Source organism: Labrus mixtus, chromosome 3 (genome assembly GCF_963584025.1).
Source record: "Labrus mixtus chromosome 3, fLabMix1.1, whole genome shotgun sequence".
In the NCBI taxonomy this organism is placed as follows: domain Eukaryota; kingdom Metazoa; phylum Chordata; class Actinopteri; order Labriformes; family Labridae; genus Labrus; species Labrus mixtus.
The window spans coordinates 4,590,813-4,615,070 of NC_083614.1; the positions used below are offsets into that span (position 1 = coordinate 4,590,813).

Below are 24,258 nucleotides of genomic sequence, written 5' to 3' on the forward strand. Positions count from 1 at the left end.
TCTGTTTACTCCACTTAATGTAATATTGATCAAATGTGAGTGTAGGTTGCAGGACTCCTAACACTGCTGCAAGACGGAGATCAGGTGAAGAAAGTAAAAAAGAAACAGGTAGAACAGTTAGTAAAAGCTGCAAATCTCAGTGTTTGTGTGAGATTACAGGTCAGGGAATATAAAACCCCCAAAGCCTCCAGATGATTCTCCCTCCTGAAGAGCCGTGTTTCATGTTTGGCCCTGCTACGACTCCATATTGACTCGCTGTGTGATGTGCTGTGCAGCCCTGCAGGCAGCCGGCCTCCTGTTTCTGTCTCCTCTCCCCGAACACCCGGAGGAGAATTTAAATATTACATCGAAACTGTGTTTCAAATCACATCCACAGATACACCTGCTGCTGCATGTGTGCATGAATAATGTGAGGAAACAAAATGTTTAGAGCATCTTTTAATATTGTACACCGTCCTCCTCTCTCTCTTTTATCTCTCTCCTCTCTCTCTCTGTCTCTCTCTGTCTCTCTCTCCCTCTCTCCCTCTCTCTCTCTCTCTCTCTATCGCTCAGGTGTGGTGTCGCTCTCTCAGGCTCTGTGCTCCACCGATGAATACTCCAACTCTCTGCTGCACCTGGACCTGAGCAAGAACCCCGGGGTGCTCTCAGGGGAGGACGCCTCGGTCAGACGCAAACTAAAGCACACACTGCTCCATTTATAGGCAACTCTGCTAGCTTTAAGGGAAATCCTTTTTTTAACCAGTACCCTGTTTTTAACACATTTAGGAGGTAAAGGACCAACTGGAACAAAATGTTTTGCAGTTGTTCCTGCAGATTGCTTCAATTTAGTTGAAAGTATGTGACATGTTGACCTTTAGACCTTTAGACCCCCAGAGATAAAAGCAGGGATTTAATCTCACAGAACAACAGGAGTTCATGGTCTGCCACTTCTGCAATAAGTTTTGTTTTTGTCATTTTGTGTTAAAAAAATGTTTTATTTGTTCCACACATTCACATCACAACACAAAAAACTGATTGCGATGTAGCCGTAGTCAAATAACTCCCATGTTCTGTGAGTCTTTGTCACTGACAGGCTCAGCTTGTTAAGATGATGATGATGTTCCTTTGACTAAAACAGTAAAATTATCCTAACACAGACATTGTTGAGCTTAGTTATGTTTGTGTTCTTGTGTTGTTTTGAATCCTGGCTTACCATTTAAACCCGACATCCACACAATGTGGACAAACAGGCTATCAAGTCAAGGCTGTTGTGATCTGTGAAGTTAAATGAATGTGTTTGACAATGAAGTCTGGTTGCGTTAGAAAGAGCCCGATGTACATGTTTCTGTTTAAAGGCTTAATATGTGATTTTTCACACTTAAATATAATATAAATCAAGTATATCCTCTGAAAATAACTCTGTGAGTCATGACTGTCTACAATGAGTGTAACACCTGAGTCCCACTGTCTGTGTCTGACTCCTCCCCTCACATATAAAAGTTGTTTAATTGAGGGACTAGAGAAAAGAAGAATAACATACTGTACTCACTGCTTAACTGTGTTTCTAGATCACGCTCATTTCAGGTAAATTTACATGCAGTGTGAAGATACGAGCATAATAAAGATCACTAGCATTAGCATGCTAACACAACAATGCAGCATGAGTTGTTTTGGTTTCATGCTGGTGCTCAAGGGCGACATCTGCTGGATCAAAAAATCACATGTAAAGCCTTTAAAAATGTATTTTGATCTTCCACAAAAAAGGGTCTTATCTGTAATTATACAGACGCTTAAAAAATGAAATGTTTGCGACGCAGTGGTGGACAAACAACTCCCATGTTCTACAAGTTTTTGTCACTGAAAGGCTCAGATTGTAATTCTGTGTTATAATGTGGATGTTGGGGTTTGAGATGGTTTATTTGGATCCAACATAACATTTTATAACACAAAATTACAAAAATAAAATAAGACACAACAAAACTTATTGCAGCAATCAATGGCAGACCAGCAACTCCTGTGTTCTGTGAGGTAGGGGCGTGTCCACACCTTTATGTGTGGGGTGGCCCAACTGGGGCACTGACTTGTGCAGGACTGGAGTTTGTGTGTACCCAGCTGAATGAAGGCCATTTATTTATTTAAGTAGCACAAGAAAATGGCTTTGAAGAATCTTAATTCTTTAAGGTCTCAAAAAAGATGTACATCCAAAGACACAATTTAAAGTAAATCTGCAAACAAACATCTGAACACTGAAAACACACAGCCTGAGTGGTGGACTTCAATTTAAGTCCCACCTCTGGCAAGGCAAGAAGCCAATAATAGTTCATGATTTTGGGGTGACACCTGGGGTTTTCAAGATTTCAAGAGGGGGGGCACATGCCACCCCTGGCCAACCCTCTGGACATGCCCCTGTTGTGAGGCCATATCCCTGTTTTTTGTTAATGGAGTCTGCTGCAGAGATCAATGTTATCTGTTTCTAATTAAATAGACCAGGAGGTCTATCTCAGCAGGAAACCTTTCTGTAATGTTGTAAGACTCCTACAAGAACAACCTGAGCCTGTCACAGACTAAAATGACACATTTTTGTTGACACACTTTGATGTTTTGCATTTAAAACTTTGCAGAAATTACAGCTTGTGCATTTAACTGGAGCAATTTCAAATCTTTTTCATTTAAAAAACCTGACCCAAAATATGCCAACACTGCTCACTTTAACAAGACCAAGTTCTTCTTTATTATGATATCTCTTGTTCTTTCTCGCTGTCTTTTTTTTGTGTTTGCAGAACTTGTATCTGTTCCTGTCTCAGCCGAACTGCCTGGTCCATTTGGATCTGTCGGGCACAGACTGCTGTGTGGACTCTGTGAGTATTTCATGGTCAAAGATGATCAAATGTTAATGTGTAACTCAACATAAATCATTTTTCTCTCTGCTCAGATTAACCTTCTCCACCCTGTGTCTCATGCAGCTATTTGGGGCTCTTCTGAGGGGGTGTTGCGCTGATCTTTCCTTTCTGAATCTTTCCAAAAATTCCTTCTCCCACAGGTTAGTCATGACTTTAAGATTAGCAACACACTAAATGCAGCAGCAGGTCCAAATCATCACATCCTTAATCCACCTTAAAAACCTCCTCCCTGTCTCTATCTCCTTCTTCCATTCCGTCACTGCCTCCATCTTTGACTCGATGTGGAATGAGCTTTGTGGAAATCTTTGTGTTTCCTCTCTGAGGGTGTGTCTGCTGCCGTTTAAAACCAGAACTCAGTCTGCATAGATAAGACTCATGAATATTTAAGCAGAGTTATCTTTCATTTGACCCGGCTCACCCTCTCCTCTTCCTTCAAAGCAATATTAACTCTGCTTCTCATTCTGTGTCAGTAATCTGCGCTCATATTTACCCAGCATGTGTCAGTGGTGTGTGGCAGCTCATCTCCCCATCCCTCACTGTAGCTCTCTGTCTGTTTCTCTTTCTGAATAATTTTAGATTTCTCAATATAACCAATTACACCTCCGACATCAGCAACAACACCAAAAAGACTGTTAAGCTGTTTTCACATATGAACATTTCTTAGATCATTTCAGGAGGACTGCTCCTGAAATCCTCCTGATCTGGTTGTTCACCCATGCACCCCGTAGCAAGAGACTATTCCTGGGGGGGGGGGGGGATGACATGGAATTGGCAATCTATATGTATATGCAATCTATGGTCGTGCACCAATCACAGTGAATACACTCCCCCCCCCCCCAAAAAAAAATCGCTGGAGGGGAATTCTCCTGATTATATCCTGCTGCATTCTCACTTCAATTCACTCTGACTTTGTGCAGAAAAAATACTTAGGGTGCTGGCAGGAGAAACTCTGGATAAAAAAACGTCAGCGTTAGCGTTCACACATGCAGCTTACCCTGAAAACGTCAGGAGTTTTTTTTTTAGGAGTGTTATGGAAGTGAATGAAAACAAAACATCTTTTAGATTATTCTAAAATGTAATATTTTTCAAAATGAAATCCTTCCTCTTTTAATTCTGTTTTAATGAAAGTGGCTTAAATCGCTACAAAGTGTCCACTGATTATAATTTCCATGGATTTCAATGGTTTCAAATTAATAAACTGTTTTAATACAGTTTTATCTGAGTTACTCTGCTGTCCAAACAAATGTAGCTCAAATGTTTGTAAGAAACTTCTGGGCTGCATATATCTGTGAAATGTTTCATGAGACAAAGCCAATTTGTCTCACAGATTAAGAAGAGCTCACCTCTCTTTCATCTTTTGTCTGCTAGGAAAGTGAAGGACACGCTGCCTCTGTTCCGTCAGTTCTTCAGCTCGGCCTTCAGCCTCAGCTATGTCAGCCTGGCCTCGATGAAGCTGCCCCCCGATGTTCTGAGGTACTCACCGTGTCACCTCCTATTACCCTACACAATCTGCCCCCTTTCATCCTCTCTCTCCTCTCCAATAAACGCAGATTTAAATCACACGGATATCATCTTTTACTCCCCTCTTTTTTACCCCGTCTCCGCAGGGCTCTGCTCACGGGGTTAACCTCCAACCCTCACATCAACGACCTTCATCTGGACATCAGCGGCTGTGAGGTAACACTTCCTTTCTCCGCCTGTTAGAAACGCTCAGGTCAGTGGTGGTTCTAGACCACTTTTACTGAGGGGGCCAAACTGGGGCCAGTTGTTTTGTCAGAGGGGAACATTAAACCCAGGTCAAAAATAGACAAAGATGATTGCTTTAAATATATATATATATTATTCCAAATAATAGCACTCATCATTAAATACCATGATTTATATTTGTTTCAGTAACAGAATTTATATCTAGATTGTGAGTCTGGTTGTTGAGTCAAATATTAGGGGGGTTCTTCCTTTTGGAGGGGTGGCCACAGGGGGGGCCAAGCTCAGTGTTACAGGGGCACTGGCCCCTGTTGGCCCCTGTTGGTCCCTGTTGGCCCCTGTTGATCCCTGTTGGCCCCTGTTGGCCCCTGTTGGTCCCTTTTGGCCCCTGTTGGCCCCTGTTGGCCTCTGCCTAGAACCGCCCATGGCTCAGGTTGAAGGGCTAGTTTTTCTGTCCTCATCCAGAGTCTCAGGCTGCATTTCCAGGACTCGTAGTGAAAGTAGGTCTTCTTCATGGCCTGGTCTGCTTTACCTTGAGGGTCCTTAACCTGCAGAGATTCTGACTATTAGTCTGCTGGAGTTTGAAAATTCACATCAGTTTTACGCAGTTTTTCATGACATTTTAACAAATAAATGGGGAATGATGGATCATTTCACTGTGATTCTGCTTAAGCCAGCGTTTAGCGATATCTGCCTTCCAGCTTCCATGCACCTTATTCTTTACTGTCAAATTCACAACTACATACAGTAACTATTTCTTATTTATTTTTAACACCACTCTTTTAACCACTTATAACAATTATTTATGACCTATTTGTCATGCTTTTAATAGAGCCATTGTATGTGTGTGTGCTGTATGTGCACTGATGCTCTTTTACACAAATGAAGTTCCTAACGGATAAATAAAGTTATTAGAATTTAATTTGAATTGAAATTCATAACTTGAGCGAATGTGTGTTCAGATGAAAAGAGAAGCCAAATGATCCCCTCCATATGCAAAAATAAACGCTGTCATTTCTGGGTGAGGAGCGCCCGTTCATCTGTTTCTGGTGAGGCTTAGTTTAACTGTTAATAGTAAGTTGCACAGAGGCTTCCCTCTGGATTACTTCAGGGGTATGAACCTGAAAAAGAAACAGATTTTATTTTTATTTTACTCACATTCACAGGTCTGAAGTTTGTTTAACTAACAACATGAAGCAGGTTTGTAAAAAGTCAAAAGTCACTCTTGTCAGGTCCTCCTCAAGAGGAGGAGAAAACAACTTCTGTTTGTTGAATGGAGGTCGGCTTGATCATTTGTGATGCATTAAAGGAAGTCAGGAAATCTGAATGCTGATGTTCATGACAGCATTATGCAGATTTGTGGCTCGGAATTAAATGTTTGATCGATAACAGATTGTTAGCTGTTCCTACATTAAGATTTCATGCTTATTTATTTATTTATTTATTCATTCATTCACTGAACAACATTTGTTTTTGTACCATAGACACTTTTTACTTCCCTACTCTCAATCTTGCACAAACATATTTCTCTTGTTTATAACTACCAATATATATTTATATAAGTGAACAGAATTGTATTTTTAACGCTTAAATTTTTAAGCGTTTAAAGTTTTGTTGTGTTATTTTATACAATGACAATTAAGAGTCTATCCTATCTATATCAGTTTATAGAGAAAAATAAATCGTCGTCAGATAAGTGCTGAGATGTCATTATGATGGATTTTTTGTTTCAGTTCAAGTTAAAAGAAAGTCATATGAGAAAAGTCTCTGTGATACGAGTGTTACTGACTCAGCTCACCTGATAACCTCACTGAAAATGTTTTTGTTACACGTGTATTCTGCAGTCGTTCATTTGATGTTGATGAAGTTTATTTGACCTCAAACTTCCAGCTGAATATTTCATCCTGGCCGTTTTAGAATTATTCTGATCATTTATTTCAGCTAATTAAACCTCACTGTAAAGGCACTAAAGTTGTGCAACATTTGTTCAAAGCATAAAAAAGATTTTGATTATGACTATTTTGTACTTTCTGTTGGATTTACTCACCGATGCAGTCATGTTCAGTCAGCATTTTAATGTTTCAGCTCATCAAGATGGATATAGACTTAATAACTTATACATTAACTTGTAACTGTAGTTAACATGAAGATGTATGAATAACAATATTATTCTTTAAAGTGAACTGAAGGATTGGTCTGGGTTCCTCTAACACTGTTTGAGTAAACTGACTCAGTCAAGTGTTGCTTTGTTGTACGACTAAACAGGTCGACTCAATGATATTAAACTTCTAGTGCCGGTTTATGTGTCCCGGGAGTTATCCAGTTTGTCATAATATTTATTTATTTCAAAGAAAGCTAACACTGAGCAGAGCGGCGGCAGAGCTCAGCATCAGATTGCTTCAATAAATCTGCCTCACTGTGGAAAAAATAGAACAAATCCCCAAAGACTGAACTGACTCAGATTCACTCTGTTTGTTTTTTCTGTCTCTCTTTGTGTCTCCAGCTGAGGTCTGCAGGAGCTGCTGTGATCCAGGAAATCTTCCCCAGAGTCTCCTCCATCGGCACGCTGGATATCTCCGACAACGGTACGCTGCAGCTCGTATCTCTGTGACCTTCACTCTCCTGTCCTCAGGCAACACCAGGGCCCGGCTAATCAACCCAGCCGTGTCACATGTATATCTGTATAATGTGTGTGTGTGTGTGTGTGTGTGTGTTTACAGGGCTGGATGCAGACCTGCTCACAGTCCTGCCAGCGCTCTCCAGACATCCATCGCTCAAACACCTTCATCTAGGCAAAAACTTCAACATCAAAAACAGGTGCTGCGGGTGCTGCAAGTCACGCTTTACTGCACTTATTAATGTGTGTGTGTGTGTGTGTGTGTGTGTGGTGTGTGTGCCAGCTTGTGTTTGCGTGCATGTGATTGTGCTTCCGCTGCTCCTCGCTGGCAGCAGGAAATGACTCGCTCTGGCTCATCGGGCCCCGCTCTGTGTGTGTTTTGTGTGTCTGCAGGGTTCTGGATGAAGTCCTGCAGAAGCTGGTGCAGCTCATACAGGAGGAGGAGTGTGTGAGTCACACAAACACACACTTTAGCTTACTTAGCATTTTGCAGACACTGGGTCTATGCAACATAACAAAATCAGAAATTCACAATTGATCAGACACAGAAAAGTTCACAGATTCCAGTTTCATTATGATCATTTTAGACCTTTTAAGTTTGCAAACATCCCACAGTATGTTGGTTTGTAAATTATTATTGTGTCATCAGTTTCTTCCAATGCTCTACATACAATGACCAAAAAGAAGCAATCACACTGCAACTGGCTGCTAAATAGGGAAAAAATGAACACATGCAAAAGTCCTAAACAAATGAAAAAACTGGTTCGGGTTGCAAAAAAGACAAAAAATAAAGGCTGCTGTATCTACTCATTTCTACATCGTTTTTGAATTTGCAGTTTCTCTTAATGGAAATCATTGTGGTGGTTGCAGTGCGATGGCCCTTGGCCGCCCCCATAGCTTCATATCCCTTAAATCTGTACAACTTAGTGAATAGGTTATGAACAGAATTCAACCAGGATGAATCAAAATAGATGCATCATGAGCGTGATGACAAAAAGACTGAAGCCTATAGGCTCTCTGCTGCACAGGAAGCTCCAGCTGTTGATTTTGATTTCCGACCAGTTGAGGATCATGTGAACTCTAAACTTATGCAGCCACTCAAGTCAAGTTTTTATATTTTCTTTCAAGAAGAAAAATAAAATGACAGTATCATCGAATGTTGAACAAAAACGAATTTATATTTGTGCATTATGTACGAGCATCAACGTGTCACTGTAGCATTAAATATTACTGCTGTGTTTCACCCTGACAGGAGCAGAGTGTGTATCACAGCAGCACACATTCTGTGAATCATTTAAACAAACAGCATGTGAAGTCACATCACTGCATTTCTCTCCCTCCTCCTCCTCCTCCTCCTCCTCCTCTTCCTCTTCCTCCTCCTCCTCTTCCTCCTCCTCCTCCTCTTCCTCCTCTTCCTCCTCTTCCTCCTCTTCCTCTCCCTCCTCCTCCTCCTCCTCTCCCTCCTCCTCCTCCTCCTCTTCCTCCTCCTCTTCCTCTTCCTCCTCTTCCTCTTCCTCCTCCTCCTCTTCCTCCTCCTCCTCCTCTTCCTCCTCTTCCTCCTCTTCCTCTCCCTCCTCCTCCTCCTCCTCTCCCTCCTCCTCCTCCTCCTCCTCTTCCTCCTCCTCTTCCTCTCCCTCCTCCTCCCCCTCCTCTTCCTCTCCCTCCTCCTCCTCCTCCTCCTCCCCCTCCTCTTCCTCTCCCTCCTCCTCCTCTTCCTCCTCCTCCTCTCCCTCCTCCTCCTCTCCCTCCTCCTCTTCCTCCTTCTCCTCTCCCTCCTCCTCCTCTCCCTCCTCCTCCTCCTCCTCCTCCTCTCCCTCCTCCTCCTCTCCCTCCTCCTCCTCCTCCTCTCCCTCCTCTTCCTCTTCCTCCTCCTCCTCCTCCTCCTCCTCCTCTTCCTCTCCCTCCTCCTCCCCCTCCTCTTCCTCTCCCTCCTCTTCCTCTTCCTCCTCCTCCTCCTCCTCCTCCTCCTCTCCCTCCTCCTCCTCCTCCTCTCCCTCCTCCTCCTCTCCCTCCTCTTCCTCTCCCTCCTCCTCCCCCTCCTCTTCCTCTCCCTCCTCTTCCTCCTCCTCCTCCTCCTCTCCCTCCTCCTCCTCCTCCTCTCCCTCCTCCTCCTCTTCCTCCTCCTCTTCCTCTCTCTCCTCCTCCCCCTCCTCTTCCTCTCCCTCCTCCTCTTCCTCCTCCTCCTCTCCCTCCTCCTCCTCCTCCTCCTCCTCTCCCTCCTCCTCCTCCTCCTCCTCTCCCTCCTCTTCCTCTCCCTCCTCCTCCTCTTCCTCCTCCTCCTCCTCCTCCTCCTCCTCCTCTTCCTCCTCCTCCTCTCCCTCCTCTTCCTCTCCCTCCTCTTCCTCTCCCTCCTCTTCCTCCTTTGTCTCCTCTTCCTCCTCTCCCTCCTCTTCCTCTTCCTCCTCCTCTCCCTCTTCTTTCTTTTCCTCTTCCTCCTCTGTCTCCTCTCCCTCTTATTCTTCCTCCTCTGTCTTCTCTCCCTCCTCTTCCTCTTCCTCCTCCTCTCCCTCCTCTTCCTCCTCCCTCGTCTCCTCAGGCCCTGCAGTCTCTGTCTCTGACTGAGTCTCGCCTGCGCTCTCGGGGCACCGTGCTGGTCAACGCTCTGGGCAGTAACACCTGCCTGAGGAAGGTGGACCTGAGCGGGAACAACATGGACGACATCGGAGCCAAGATGCTGAGCAAAGCGCTGCAGATCAACACCACGCTCAGGTGAAGGGAACAGATCCTCTTTGTTGTAACTTTTTGTCTAATTGGGGTTGAAGTAGCCTTCAGAAGTGGCTTAAAACTCATTTTATTTATTTGCTTTCAAACCAGCCTGCAAGTTCTTTTGGTCTCTTTCTTATGCTTTATGGTTTTATTTATCGCTTTTTATTAATTTGAGTTTTTATTTCTGCTTTTCTAACTCACTGTGCCGCACTTTGGTAAACTTTGTGTTTTTCTATAAATAAACTGGATGGGATCGTTCTGTATGGAAGTTTGCATCTCATGTCTTTCCCCCTGCAGGAGTGTGACATGGGATCGTAACAACACCTCCGCAGCAGGATTTCTAGACGTGGCCCGGGCGCTGGAACAGTAAGAGCAACATTAAAAACATCAAGTTTGTAAATGCATGCTTCAATAAATAAGAAAGACATCTTCAGTATTTTCAGCAAGAGACGGGAGCGGGATAGATTTACTCTCCTATTTTAAGGTATTTTATGTGTTTTGAAATATGCAACATGAGCCGAGTAAATCGCTGCTTTTCCACTCCGCTATCTGAAATGGTCCAGACTTCCTCGAGGCTGAGGATGACATGGTTGCAGAGATCAAAGTATTACTCAGTGGTTGCGTGGTGTGGGAGGATATTTTGGGATGAGCCCGGTCCATCGGGGGATGTTAACCTTATCTAACCCTGAATCTAACCCACTTTATCTCCTCTCTTCAGCATGTCACTGTCTCCTTTAATAACCCTTTCTCTTCTTCTTCTGCTGTTTCCTGTCACAGTAATTTCACCCTGCAGTACATGCCTCTGCCTCTGAGCGACATCAGCCAGGCGTACCGCAGCGCCCCCGAGAGGACGGAGCAGGCGCTCACTAAGGTGGGTGATCAGAGAGCGACCTGTCAATGAAATCATTACTAAAATATACATTTTTAATCTTTGAGGTTTTGATGAAAGCAGCAGAAAATGTTGGTGGTGTTGTCTCACATCTTCAAAAAGCAACTTTTCACTTCATCTGTTTGCTGTGGGATCAATAATTCATCAAAATGATCCAGACAGAAAAAAGCTAGATCAAAACGGATAAAAACCTACTTTGATGTGTTTTCAGACGCTGCTGGAGGCATTTTTTATTTAAAATGAAACAAGAAAGATGTTTAACATTTATCAACAGAAAGAAAAAACTTCAAACATTTAGGTAAACTTTCTGCCCAAAGTAAAGAAAAAAAATAATAAATTAACAACTAAATGAACGAAAGAAAGAAATATATACAAAAATATAAAAGTGATAACATATGGGCGAGTTAATATAAGGGGAAAATAAAGAGAAAAAGATAGCAATGTAGAACTCCATATATTTATAAAATGGGCAAAAAAACATGTTGTTTGCTCACATATATGTTACAGTAAAATCATCTTCAGTTTGCCACAGATTATTGATTAATTGTTCTATTTATTAATACCTTAACTTGTTTTTGTTATTATAAATCATAAATTATTATGTCGGCCTGTAGGCTGTGTACATGTTGGGAAGAGGTGGGCAGATATATAATCACACATCAGGAGGCTTCAGTAATGTTTATGAAATGTTTCCTGTTTGTACTTTGCTGATATTTCAATAATCACAAATCAAAACAAATGACCCCAACAGTGAAAATATCTCACTAATACTACATGAATGTTTTGATACAGTTCAAGAATCAGCTCTCAGGGTAATTATTTAATTTCTAAACCTTGGCCATATTTTCAAAATGTACAGTCTTTCATGTGAAATTATATGGGTTCAAAAAAGTCTGAATTACTCGTTTAGATGACTTAAGCAAGCTGCAGGGAACACAAATATAATGTTGTCAAATCAAACCACTAAAAGTTGTTGTTTTGTGTAACTGACAGGCTAGACTTGTTATATAAGTGTCTGACAACATTAATAAACAGATCCCTACAGAGGTAGACCTTTTGTTCAAGATTTAAAGGCATTAAGATAGATGGATAGTTGTACTTTATTGATCCTAATCTAGGAATCTTTGAAGCAGCAGGTTATCAAAACAAACAGCTAATAAACCCTAACAATAAAATAAATGATACATCCAGGAATTCTTCAAAACAGTGATGAATAAAAGTTTCAAATGTAGTAAAATGTATCTGAAATGTAAACATAACAGGGAGGTAGAGGTAACAACAGAGAACTAAGGTCCCTTCTGTGATGTCATCAGACACAATCTTAGCCTTTCATTTGCAAAAAAAAAGCCCTTATAGCTCCTACTCTCCTCTTTAAAAGAGCCTTCTCCCAAAGACCTTTTCCCTTAAACCACTGCTTTTAGATCTTGTTTTATGCTTAGGTTCTTAACTCTGATTTTACCTTTGACTATTGCTACTGTTTTTATGGTTTTATTGAAATTGTAGCACTTTGAGATTTTCATTTAAATGTAAAGTGCGTTATAAATCAAATGTATTATTATTGTTATTATTATAGTGGACGTACTCTGAACAAGTGAATTCACCTTGAATTGATCTGAATGTTTCAGCTCATTTCACAGCTGACAGCAAAAAAAATCTAATGAAGCACATCCACAACTTGTATACCTTTTAGTCATGTAGACTCCAAACCAATGACACAGCCGCTCCTTTGTTTTCTACAGAAACTGTATCTTCTGTTCCTTCAGAAACATGTGTTCTCTTTAATGAAGTGTTCAGGTGTGATTGATTCCTGTGTCTCTGTGCACAGATCCAGCGCTCTCTGGTGAGGAACAACCAGACGCAGCGTTTCTCTCAGCGCCAGGCTCTGCGGCTGCACCAAGGCCTGGTGACGAGCACGGCCGAGCAGGTATCACTCCTCTGCTTTTTTTCTCACCTCGGCATATGTTTGTGTGTTTCATGTTTCTTTTAACACTCCCCCGCCTGTCTGTTTCCAAGGTGATGGAGCGGCTATGTGTGCGCGTCCAGCAGCAGGTGTGTGTGTTGCGAGGCGTCGGGGACATGGAGGAGATTCAAGCTGCTAAACAAGTGCTAAAAGAGGCCAGGAACTCCCGCGCTGTGAGTGATGGGAAATGTGTGAGCACATTGTTTTGTATTCCTGTCAGACAGACGTTTGAATCCAGGTTTCTCTCTCTCCATCAGCTGTACCCGTCGCTGTGCGAGCTGGCTCATGTTCTCTCTGTGGACGGCCCCGTGCGGCAGAGACTCGACTCTCTGGCGGGGGAACTCACTAAAGCTGCAGACAAGGAACTTCAGGTTCGTATCAGCAGGCTTTGTTGTGTGCAGGAGAAACAGTCTGTGTTGACAGCAAACAAATGTTATGACATACCAGCTTCAATAGGATAATCTAATGATGAGTTATCGATCTCCAACTCAGATATCTGAATGAAAGTGGAGCTGACAATCCATTATAGATCAAACATCACAGCTTGATCCACAAATCTGCTTCTTTTTTTTTCCTGACTTAAAGTTACAGTTCACCCAAAATGCACAACACAATAAAGCCAAGTGGCAACCTCCAGTGTTGAAAAAGTGACACCAATTTGGAAGTGACTATAACCTGCAGTTTCTCGGGTATCAAATTGAGGCTAGCTCCAAAAGACCCGGAAGTCCAATACACAGCCAATTTTAAAATGTCCACGACAGCAGAAATAAACATGTTTACGGCCTGATCCACAAATCTGCTTGGCGCTAGCATTTAGATTTCCCGACTACCTGAAACGCATCAGAAGTGATGGATCCGACCTCCATTCAACAAACAAACATTTTAAAAGTAGTTTTCTTCTCCTCTTGAGGATGCACCTGGCAAAGCTGTCATGTTTTCTTTTTTTTGGGCTAATACTGCTGATGGGAGTCGGAGTGAACCCGCTGTGTATTTTATATTCTTCTGTTGATCTGAGACTCTACAGATGAACAGGCGTTACTCTGTCATGTTAAGGACCAAGAGTGTACTTGTAAACGCAGCGCCGAAGAAGGACGCTTTGCCTGGAAGTTAACTTACTGCCGGCGTCAACAGAATTACAGAGAAATGAACTTTAGTTTCCTGAGGCAGATATCGTCTATCAGACACCTTTGGATAATGATTGCAGAAGGGTTCAGAGATTGAGTAGATCTTAACCTCTCTTCTCACACCCTGAACTATGACAGCCGACAGGAAACTAATGTGCAAAGGCCCAAAAGATTTACATAAGGAAAGTACACTGCAAATTCAGGAACGATGCAAATTTTTTTTTTTAAATTAAAAAGGCAAAGACCAAAACAAATGTCATGACAGAAACACAATGTGAATGAAGAAACAAGCTGCAGAAAGACAAACACTTGCATCAGCATCAAACGTGCTGCAAATGATGAAAAGTCAAAACACACAAATACATAAAACATCTGCACAAGCTAAACGCTGCAGATACAGCCTTTTTCTGAATGTGTGTGTTTTTGATTTTGCATCGTTTGTTTCTTTGCAGAGCATTTGCTGTAATGCAGTTGTTGTCTTTTTTTCCAGCACTTTTTATCTGCAGCTCGTTTCTTTCATAGCATTCATCTTGGTCTTATGTGTGTTTTCAAATGCAGCGCTTTTTTCTTAATGTTAATTGTTTGGGCCCTTAGGTATTTCGTATAGTTTTGTAATGTATTTGCTGGTTGTAGTCTGATGTGTGTCTATTGATGTTTTAGCATTTTGCTGTCTTAATTTGTTTTATTTTTATTTGTATTTATTTTTTTACTGTGTTTTGGAATTGTTGTCCTGACCTTGTCTGTTTGATTTTTTTGTGCCTCATTTGTTATGTATATGTCACCAGTTTGTCACTCTATTGCACCTAATAAAAAATAAAACAATTTAAAATTTAAAATTTAAAATTTAAAAATTTGAAAAAATTTTAAATAAAAAAAATAAAAAATTAATAATAATAATAATAATAATAATAATAATAATAAAAAAAATAATTTTAAATATTATTTGGGCCCTTGCACGTCGGCTTCACTTGTCACCCATCGTACTGATTCCCTTTAGATGAGTGAGTTTCTGATCCTGGTCTTCATCTGCAGGTGATCGTGGACTCCATGGTGTCATTGTGTCGGGAGCTCTGTCCTTTATCCTCGACTGCAGCAGAGAGGTTGACTCCTCCGCTCTCCTCCGTCTCCGAACGTGTCTCCATCCCTCGCTCGGCCATCCGGACCGCTCTGATGGAGAGAGCGGCGCAGGACATTCACCGAGCCTTAGAGTAAGACGGATGTAGAGAAGGGAGAAGTGCAGCAGTATTAAGTCTGAATGTGATAAGCAGGTTTATTGATTTCCTCTCACTTATACAAAAACCTCTTCCCGTCTGTTGCTCTAACTCGATCTCATGCAGAGAAGTGAAGCTGTCTGTCGTTTCATATCTCACCAACTCCATCGTGGATCAGATCCTGCAGGAACTCTACGCCACACATAAGACTCTGGTAAGTAAAAAAAAAAAAAAAAGGTACTTTAAAAGTTATCATGTGTCAGAGATAAAGTCATTAAGAGGATGTTTCTGTGCATCTCAGACTCGGCAGGTGTCTCATCTGAAGCGTTGGGACGGGACGTGTGAGGACGGGATGGGCTGGAGGTTTAACAGACACAGAGACTCTCTGGACATCACAGACGAGGAGCTCAGCACCAGCATAGTGAGTGTGGATGTACAAAAAAAAAAAATGCATTTCCTGTTTGAATGGCTCATCATGTTGGGTTAATATCCAGCTTCTAATTCTTTAATGTCTAATTTGGAGAAATGTTGGAGCTCAAAAATCATTGGCAGCATCAGATGTTTTCCCATCAGGCCGTGTTTTCCTTTTATGTTTCATTTATTTTATCGTCATCCATCTTGTAAATGTTATGAGTAAGCATGTTTCTGATCCAATGAATAACAACACCCACACACGTTTTAAAGGCATCAGACTGCTGTACACATCGTCTCACACAGTTTTTCATTTTACAACAGAGCGCATTTTGGTCTCCATCGGCCACACATGACGGTTACGTTTTATATTAAGGTGCTTGTAATAAGCATTAAATAACAGGTAATAAGTCACTTATAAGACCTTATTAGATTCTTATTAACACAAATAAGACTACATAAGTGTTAATATAGGCATAATAACAAAGACACTTATAGGCTCTTATTAGAAATGTACTAACACTTTATATACAGTCATAAACATTAACAAGATGTTTATTAACTGTTAATTAGTTAATAATTAATTTGTGTTAATTAATATCTTACAAGCCAATTATAAATTAATTTATAGTTTAGTTAACACTCATGAAGTCTTATTAATGTTAATAAACATCTTATTAATGTTTATGACGGTATATAAAGTGTTAATACATTCTAATAAGAGCCTATAAGTGTCTTATAAGACATTATAAATGTGTTAATTATGCCTATATTAACACTTATATAGTCTTATTTGTGTTAATAAGAATCTAATAAGGTCTTATAAGTGACTTATAAGTGACCTATTACCTGTTATTAATGCTTATTACAAGCACCTTAATATAAAGTGTTACTGGTTTTCACTCCCATGGATCTCAGAGCAGCTCTCCAATCTCCAAACTGTGTTTATAAAAAAAAAATAAAAAAATACATGTAGTGATACAGAGAGGATGAAACTTGAGGCAGCAGTTCTGTCTGGCAAAAATCTGATTTCTGCAAAAACTCAGCATGCATCTTACCTGTAAGAAAATAAATGATTCAGGTTTGATGACATATACGTAACCTGGATAATTCAGCTTGTGAAGGTGTAATTGCATGGGTAAAAAGTGAACTCATAGAATAATGTAAATTGCAATTGATTGAACTTGAGATTTGAGTCACTAAATATAGTTTAATTTTCTTCTAGTCAGGACCCTGACACAGAGTTTGTTTGTTGTTTTATTCCAGTGATCTCCCTTTTTCCGTCTGACATGGGCAGTCGGGGAGTTTTTGCAGTCTGTTATAAAACGTTCATATTAGAAGTTTGTTGTCTTTCATCTTAAATGCATCAATGTTTATACTTTCTTCTTGCTTGTGGCCATGGCAGTTCTACAACTTACTAACAATCAGTTTTGGCAAAACTCGGAGGAACTGGTGGGCTTTTGTCTGAGTTCTGCCCTTTAAACGTTACACTGGTCAGAATCTGAAAGACCCAAACTCCCCCACAGAAGACGTTCTAAAAAAAAAAACTTGGTTTGAACATCTTGTTGTTGATTCACTTGTGGTTTGGCTTTTCCCAGATCGATTTAAGCAGCCTTGTTATTCCTGCACACTAAACCAGACTGGCATCAATATAAAACAAATGTAAATATATGAAAATTTAAGTCTGTACACATTGATTTAGTTATTCCTTCTTTACACATCATCACAAAGACCACCCCGGTTTTCTTTTCCTTCGTTTATTAGTTTTTATAACTTCAGTTCAAGCGGCTCTACTTGTGTCTTCGCTCATACTCAGGGCTTTCATAATTTGGTCTTTCATCCCAAAACTTCAAAGAGTTCATTTATTTTTTATCAAGGACCAATTCTTTGATTCCCAATTTCTCTAGTTCCTCATTTTCTACAAACCCTTACATTTCAAATTAGTTTCCTGAGCTCCATTTCTTCTTCTCATTAAAGTGCAGACCTCAACTTTCCCTGCTATAAAGAGCTTCTGTTTCTTTATCGTTGTCTCAAAATGAGAAAAACTGAACCTTAAACTGAATCTTAAGCTGAATAAATCCTCCGTGGCTGGAAGCTAGGGAAAGCGAAGTAAACCTCAGAGATAATAAATCTGCTGACGGACTATAAGATGGGCTCAATATTTAGAAGAAAAACAGGTGAAACAGCTGGAGCAAACGCTTTCTCCGTCGTTATCTGAAGAATCTGCCAGGAGCCTGAAGCTCTTTTCATCACAGTCAGTTCTATCATTATGTCTTCGTACACCTCCGGCCTTTATGTCTCCTTCACCTGCCGAGAATTTAAAACAGTTTTATTAAAAACGCTAAACACACTGTACCTGCACACTAACTCTTCTGTACTGGCTTTTTACTGCTAATAAAAGTGATTTCATACCAATTTCTCCCTCGATTCATCAGAAACAGGATGTCAAAAACAACAACTTTCTGTGTTTTTATTATGCCTCATGATGTCCTTTACAAAGACTGTTAGACAGCTGTGACAATTTTCTTGCCACATATTAACATATCTCAAACCTTCAGCAGTTACACTTCTCCAAGTTAAACAATCCCTTTAAAGGCTTTATATGCGATTTTTCACACTTAAATGTAATATAAACCAAGTACATCCTCTGAAAATAACTCTGTGAGTAATGACTGTCTACAATGGGTGTAACACCCGAGTCCCACTGTCTGTGATGTTTTCAGAGTTTTTTTTCTGTATGTTGACATAGCCGGCCCGACGGCTTACTCCTCCCCTCGCGAATAAAAGTTGTTTAATTGAGGGACTAGAGAAAAGAAGAATAACATACTGTACTCACTGATTAACTGTGTTTCTAGTTCACGCTCATTTCAGGTAAATTTACATGCAGTGTGAAAATACGAGCATAATAAAGATCGCTAGCATTAGCATGCTAACCCACAATGCACTGCAAGTTGTTTTGGTTTCATGCTGGTGCTCAAGGGCGACATCTGCTGGATGAAAAAATCGCATATAAAGCCTTTAATGGATAGTTTAAAAAACGTATCTTCCAATCTCCAAAATCATCTAGGAAAGTCCTTGATAATTTTGTTTTTCTCTCCGAGATGTTATCTATTCAGTCAACACCAATATACTTTAGTCCATTTTAATATGCTTTATATATTTTTCACACTTAAATATAGCAGAAATCAAGTATATCCTCTGAAAATAATTCTGTGAGTCATGACTGTCTACAATGGGTGTAACACATGAGTCCCACTGTCTGTGATGCTTTTCGAGTTTTCCGAGTCCTGTCTTCAGTTTGTTTACATCGTCAGGACAGCCGGCTGACTCCTCCCCTCGTGTATAAAAGTTGTTTAATTGAGGGACTAGAGAAAAGAAGAATAACATACTGTTCTCACTGCTTAATTGAATGTCACTAAAGTGTTTCTAGATCACAGTCATTTCAGGTAAATTTACATGCAGTGTGAAGATACGAGCATAATAAAGATCGCTAGCATGCTAACACAACAATGCAGCGCGAGTTGTTTTGGTTTCATGCTGGTGCTCAAGGGCGACATCTGCTGGATCAAAAAATCGCATATAAAGCCTTTAACCAAGATTAGGACATCAAACAGTTAGGGTAGTTTTTAAGAAATATTGATATCCTCAAGGATCTGTCATAGGCCCCTTCATTTTCTCTCTTAAAAAGTGTAAACCTTATTATTTAGATCGTTTTATCTTTTGGGCGATGTGCAGATGACTCTGTTGTTCTTCACAGTAAAACCAAACAAGTATAATAATGTCTCCTTTGGCTTTGATTGACAGTCATATTAGATTTGTGTTACGGAATAATGTTATTTTAACTTATGATCTTTCAACTTTAAAACGTATCAAAAAAATAAAATGCAAGCCAGGTTTTTATTTCAGAGAAAAAATGTAACTTATCTTAATTTTGCCATGAGAGCAGAGATTGTTTTCTTTCTCTTGTTTGACTTTACTGATCTCATTAGCCCATGAGAATGCTTACAAATATCTGGTTACTGTTAACCACAGCACTGCTTACAATTGTGGGTCGACAAAAAAGTAGGGCTAAGGACAACAGGAATATCATACGTTTTTCAAGTATTTGGAGTATTTGATCTTTTGAAACTGTTGCCTGGGGGCGCCGGTATTGTAGTGTTTAATGCATGCACGATCATGTATGAAGGCTATAGCCCTCCAAGCAGGCAGATCAGGTTCCAATCCGACCTGTGGCTCCTTTCCCACATGTCAGTCCCCACTCTCTCTCTCTATCTGATTTCCAATTATATCATCTGTCCTACCACTACAAAAAAGGCAAAAAACAAGTCTTAAAAAATAATATTGCTCTAAAAGATGACATCCAATGACTGAAGTTATTTAAAATTGACTATGCAGGGAACATGTTTATTGGCATTGAATTCATTATCAAACTATCCAAAAAGTCATGGAGGGTAACAGAAAAAAAGTGAGGACACCAAACACCATAAGGTTAATCCTCTTGGCTGCATGAACGTGTGCAGAATTTTTTTAAGCAATTATCCAACATTTGTCAAGAAATTGGACCCAAAGTGTTGGACTGTCTGACCATCTGACATGGTCATCTCTGGAGTCATGCCTCGAGAAAACCTAAACCAGCCATCTGCCATCTGTGGTTCATCTCTCTGCCAAAAAATCTTTGTGAAGAATAATTTCAGAAGCCAGAAGTCAACCTCTCTTTATCTGAGAGTTTCTTGCCAAACATGATCTGAAGGGAGTCATTCATAGCATCAACCGATTGTTCTGTTATCCACCTACCTTGTGAAACCCCACTGTGGGCTTGTTTTCTTTTATTGTTCAATTAGTGGGAATCGGCTTGAATTTTTGTGCTGCACTCAACTTGCCTTAATTTGACAGAGGCACAGATTTTTCCTGAAGAAGGGTTTGTTTGTTTTGTGCTACATGACATGTTTTCTTGTTTCCCGCTCTTGTTTCTTACTCTAATGCTTCCCCTCAACGTCTCTATATCAGTTTTTCTTTTCCCCCTCCAGGACACAATAGCCATTAAGAAGCGCAGCTCGAGAACAAGACGAATACGACCTGTCTCCACCCGTCTGAGTGAGCACTGACTTTTATCCTCTTACCTCTTATCTCTCTTGTCTCCGCTTGTTCCCGTTCGGCTCTGACCCCATCCTGTCTCTTTCAGAGCTCCATTAGTGTCTTTTTCTGTTGACTCTTTCCCGTCTCTGAATCTCAGAAGTCATTTAATGTCTGTTTAAATCCGTTCTGAGCTCAGTTTGTCTCTGATTGTTTTAAATTTGACAACTCTACCGTCTCCTCACTTTCAAATCCTCAATAATCCTTTCGTCGCCGGCATCAGGTCTGTGCGACGACTCCAGTTCCTCTCCGCCCCCCTCCGTGCCATCGTACTCCTCCCCGCTGTCCCGCTCGGCATCATGGGAGGGCCTGTCAGAGCTGCCGACACAGGGATTGCCTCTCCATCATGTGACGAGGGTTAGACCGAGGCCTCCAAGAAGGCACAAAGGAGGATACATCCCAGCTGAGACGGTGAGGGACTACTTCATGTGCATCCAGGGACATATCCATATCCCATGAAAAGATCTAACCTTGGGCCCCTCCACCACTGCTGTAACCACACCTGCTTTACACAAATGACCCGTTAAAAGCTTCTACTGAAAGGTATCAAAGCTTTTAAAATAAAAAAAGAAGGTATTTTTCAACTAAGAGTTAGAGAAGAATGAGTCCATCAAAAGTTGCACCCAAACCAAGGAGTTTGCCTACAATTTTTTTGGCAATATAAATCAAGAAATTATTCAATATTGGGTGCCTAGGACTCCTTTTTTGTTGCCATGGTATCAAAACAGGTATCAATATTGACTGATTTTTATTAGTATCATATACAACTTAAAATGACTTTTACTCTGTGTTACACCCTTAAAAACTTTATTGCACTTTAGATTTACCAATAAGAATTAAACCATGTGACATGTGCATCATTTTGGCATTTGAATAGTTTCTAAGCATCTAAAAGGTCTTTGATTGTTTTTTTAATTCTATGAGTTAAGGAAGGTTCATTAATCAACAAATTGTACCTTTTCTTTAGAGTTATGAGTTAAAGTCTTTCTATGTGATTTTTCACACTTAAATATAATATAAATCAAGTATATCCTCTGAAAATAACTCTGTGAGTCATGACTGTCTACAATGGGTGTAACACCCGAGTCCCACTGTCTGTGATGTTTTCAGAGTTTTCAGAGTCCTAGCTTCAGTTTGTTTACATCGCCAGGACGGCCGGCTGACTCCTCCCCTCACGTATAAAAGTTGTTTAATTGAGGGACTAGAGAAAAGAAGAATAACATACTGTACTCACTGCTTAACTGTGTTTCTAGTTCACGCTCATTTCAGGTAAATTTACATGCAGTGTGAAGATACGAGCATATTAAGATCGCTAGCATTAGCATGCTAACACAACAATGCACCGCAAGTTGTTTTGGTTTCATGCTGGTGCTCAAGGGCGACATCTACTGGATCAAAAAATCACATATAAAGCCTTTAGAGAGAAACAAATCTAAACAAAAGCTACATATTTATTTGGCTCTGGTTAGTCAGTCCAACTTTCCCCCCCACTACTCCGCCCATGTGTACATCCATAGTATCTTTCTATTTCTCTGTCTCCTGACGTTCATGCCTGCAGGTCATGCTGTTGTCTTTGACTTTGAAATCTAAACAAAATGGAGTGCAACAACTGGATTACGTTATCTCACTGAAACGCATGAAATCGTTTTCTGTGATTGCATACATCAGAACATTTACAGATGAAACAGTGCATTAAATCTGACCTCTAAAAAATAGCTTTTTTGTGTGTGTGTGTGTGTGTGTGTGTGTGTGTGTGTGTGTGTGTGCAGCATTGCAGTGAAAATGGAGGAATAAGCCCTCTCGACGATGGATTCCCAGATTTCTACACTAAGAGAGTTCTACCTGACAGGTGAGACTTTGTGTTTTTACAGTGTTCAGATTGAGTTTCCTCTTTTTAAGCACTCGTCATTTTTTCTGCGAAAGTCAACTTACAGTCTTAAAACTTGCTTGAGGTAATGAATCCATCACAGCCAGCACCTTTAAGTCCCTGTCATGACGCGGTGCAGCTTTGAGCTCAAACTGTCCTATACCGTTAAAGACCTTTTTTTATCTTTTGAGTTTGATTCTTCAACTTTTAAAGCTTGTGGGTAAAATGTTTGATGCTGAGTATTTTAATCTTGATTGATCTTAATGGAGAGTTTTGGTAAAATTGATGAAATGTTACCTGAGGTCGTATTCACCATGATCGGTGTTCTTTTGGGGAAAGTGTAGCAGCAACATCATGCAAGTCTGCGCTCTGTCATCTTATAATCTACAGCATTACTGGATTTAGGGGATTTTTTAGAAATGTCAGACAACTTTCAGTGTCAAACAAGAGAAGACCAAAACAAAAACAATCCTTCAGGCCCCAGTCAGCACAAAGTGTACATACTGCCTTCAGAGCTACCTGTTTTCTAATCAGGGTTATGTCGTAAACTCACACACCTTCACTTCTTTATCCAACTGGACAATTGCTCAATGCAAAAACTCAAATCTGACCACGTGTATTTGTCTAATTTTATTTTCATTTTCGAAGGAAAAAATCATTTTTTGTGTTCACACATGTAGCTTAAAATATTAGATGGTGAAAGCACCAGCTCTGGCTCGGTAACTTTACTGTAATTCTGTAAACATTCAGGAACAGCTTCTGAGAATATTGTTTCTCCTTTCCCCTCTGCAGATTGTCAGGTTAAGTCTGTGCTTTTATTATGATTACACCTCTGATGTAGAAAAGTGATACATTTTAGATAAATCATTGTGTAGCAGGAGATGTAGCCTAGCAACGCTCAGACCTCTGATGCTCTTGGGGCGGAGAAGACAAACAGACAGCAGAGATGAATTCATCGACATCCTGACAATTCCATCCTGATTGAAGTGCAATGAGTGTGTGACGTGATCCTCTTCTGTCTCCCCCCCCACTTTCCCTCTCCTTCTCCTTTCCTGCCCCCTCCCCCCCTCTCCTCTCCTCTCTTCTCCTCTCCTCTCAGTCAGCTCTCGTCTCTGCACAAAGCTCACTCTCTTCGGAGGAAGAAGAGAAAAAACATGCTCGCCATCTTCAGTTTTCGCAAGAACAAGACGATGTCCAATCAGGGGGCGGAGTCTGAGGCTGAGGTTTATGGCGACGGCTGTCACACTGTTGCTACAGCACCAACAGGGTTTGTGTTTGCACAAACACACAGAATCCACACACTGTGTTCAGAAAGATACAGCCTTGAAAAGATAACACAATGCACAGATGATGTAAGAGATTCAAATACAACATTACAGAGCACTTGTTCCTTTTTTCTTCCATATTCGATTCTCTAAAACTTCACATTTTCTGCTGATCATCCCTCCTCGCTTCTTCTGAGGACAATCAGCAGAACCAAACTCCATCAAATCTCTGACAAACATCGCTCTGAATCTGCTCGTTTCTTTGTTGATAGGAGAAATAGCTGATGGCTGCCAGCGAGCAGCAGAGTGTGTGCACAGATGTAGGAGACAGCCGGTGGCTCCCGTTGTCAGCCGAGCGATTAGAAAGGAACTCGCTTGCATGTTAAACACAGATTAGAAAAGCAGGATGGCAGATTTCTGCAGGAAAAAGTTTGCTACATTTCTGTGGAAACATGAACAGACTTTGTCACAAATGTTTTATGTTGACTGTTC

The 24,258-nt window shown here is 40.7% G+C and overlaps 1 protein-coding gene across 2 annotated transcripts in view; it reads left to right on the forward strand.

The window, feature by feature from the left end:
• LOC132955684 (capping protein, Arp2/3 and myosin-I linker protein 3-like) overlaps positions 1-24,258 on the forward strand; it is a 47,338-nt gene that overhangs the window by 16,833 nt on the left and 6,247 nt on the right. For both annotated transcript variants that reach the window (XM_061028642.1, XM_061028633.1), the window contains exons 13-33: positions 553-662; positions 2,760-2,837; positions 2,943-3,019; positions 4,248-4,352; positions 4,487-4,556; positions 7,087-7,168; positions 7,304-7,400; positions 7,594-7,648; positions 9,737-9,909; positions 10,204-10,272; positions 10,684-10,777; positions 12,621-12,719; positions 12,809-12,928; positions 13,013-13,126; positions 14,912-15,087; positions 15,217-15,304; positions 15,392-15,511; positions 20,529-20,595; positions 20,858-21,045; positions 22,404-22,483; positions 23,601-23,768. In XM_061028642.1, coding sequence (XP_060884625.1) covers positions 553-662; positions 2,760-2,837; positions 2,943-3,019; positions 4,248-4,352; positions 4,487-4,556; positions 7,087-7,168; positions 7,304-7,400; positions 7,594-7,648; positions 9,737-9,909; positions 10,204-10,272; positions 10,684-10,777; positions 12,621-12,719; positions 12,809-12,928; positions 13,013-13,126; positions 14,912-15,087; positions 15,217-15,304; positions 15,392-15,511; positions 20,529-20,595; positions 20,858-21,045; positions 22,404-22,483; positions 23,601-23,768 — 2,230 coding nt within the window. The remainder of the gene's footprint in view (positions 1-552; positions 663-2,759; positions 2,838-2,942; positions 3,020-4,247; positions 4,353-4,486; positions 4,557-7,086; positions 7,169-7,303; positions 7,401-7,593; positions 7,649-9,736; positions 9,910-10,203; positions 10,273-10,683; positions 10,778-12,620; positions 12,720-12,808; positions 12,929-13,012; positions 13,127-14,911; positions 15,088-15,216; positions 15,305-15,391; positions 15,512-20,528; positions 20,596-20,857; positions 21,046-22,403; positions 22,484-23,600; positions 23,769-24,258) is intronic.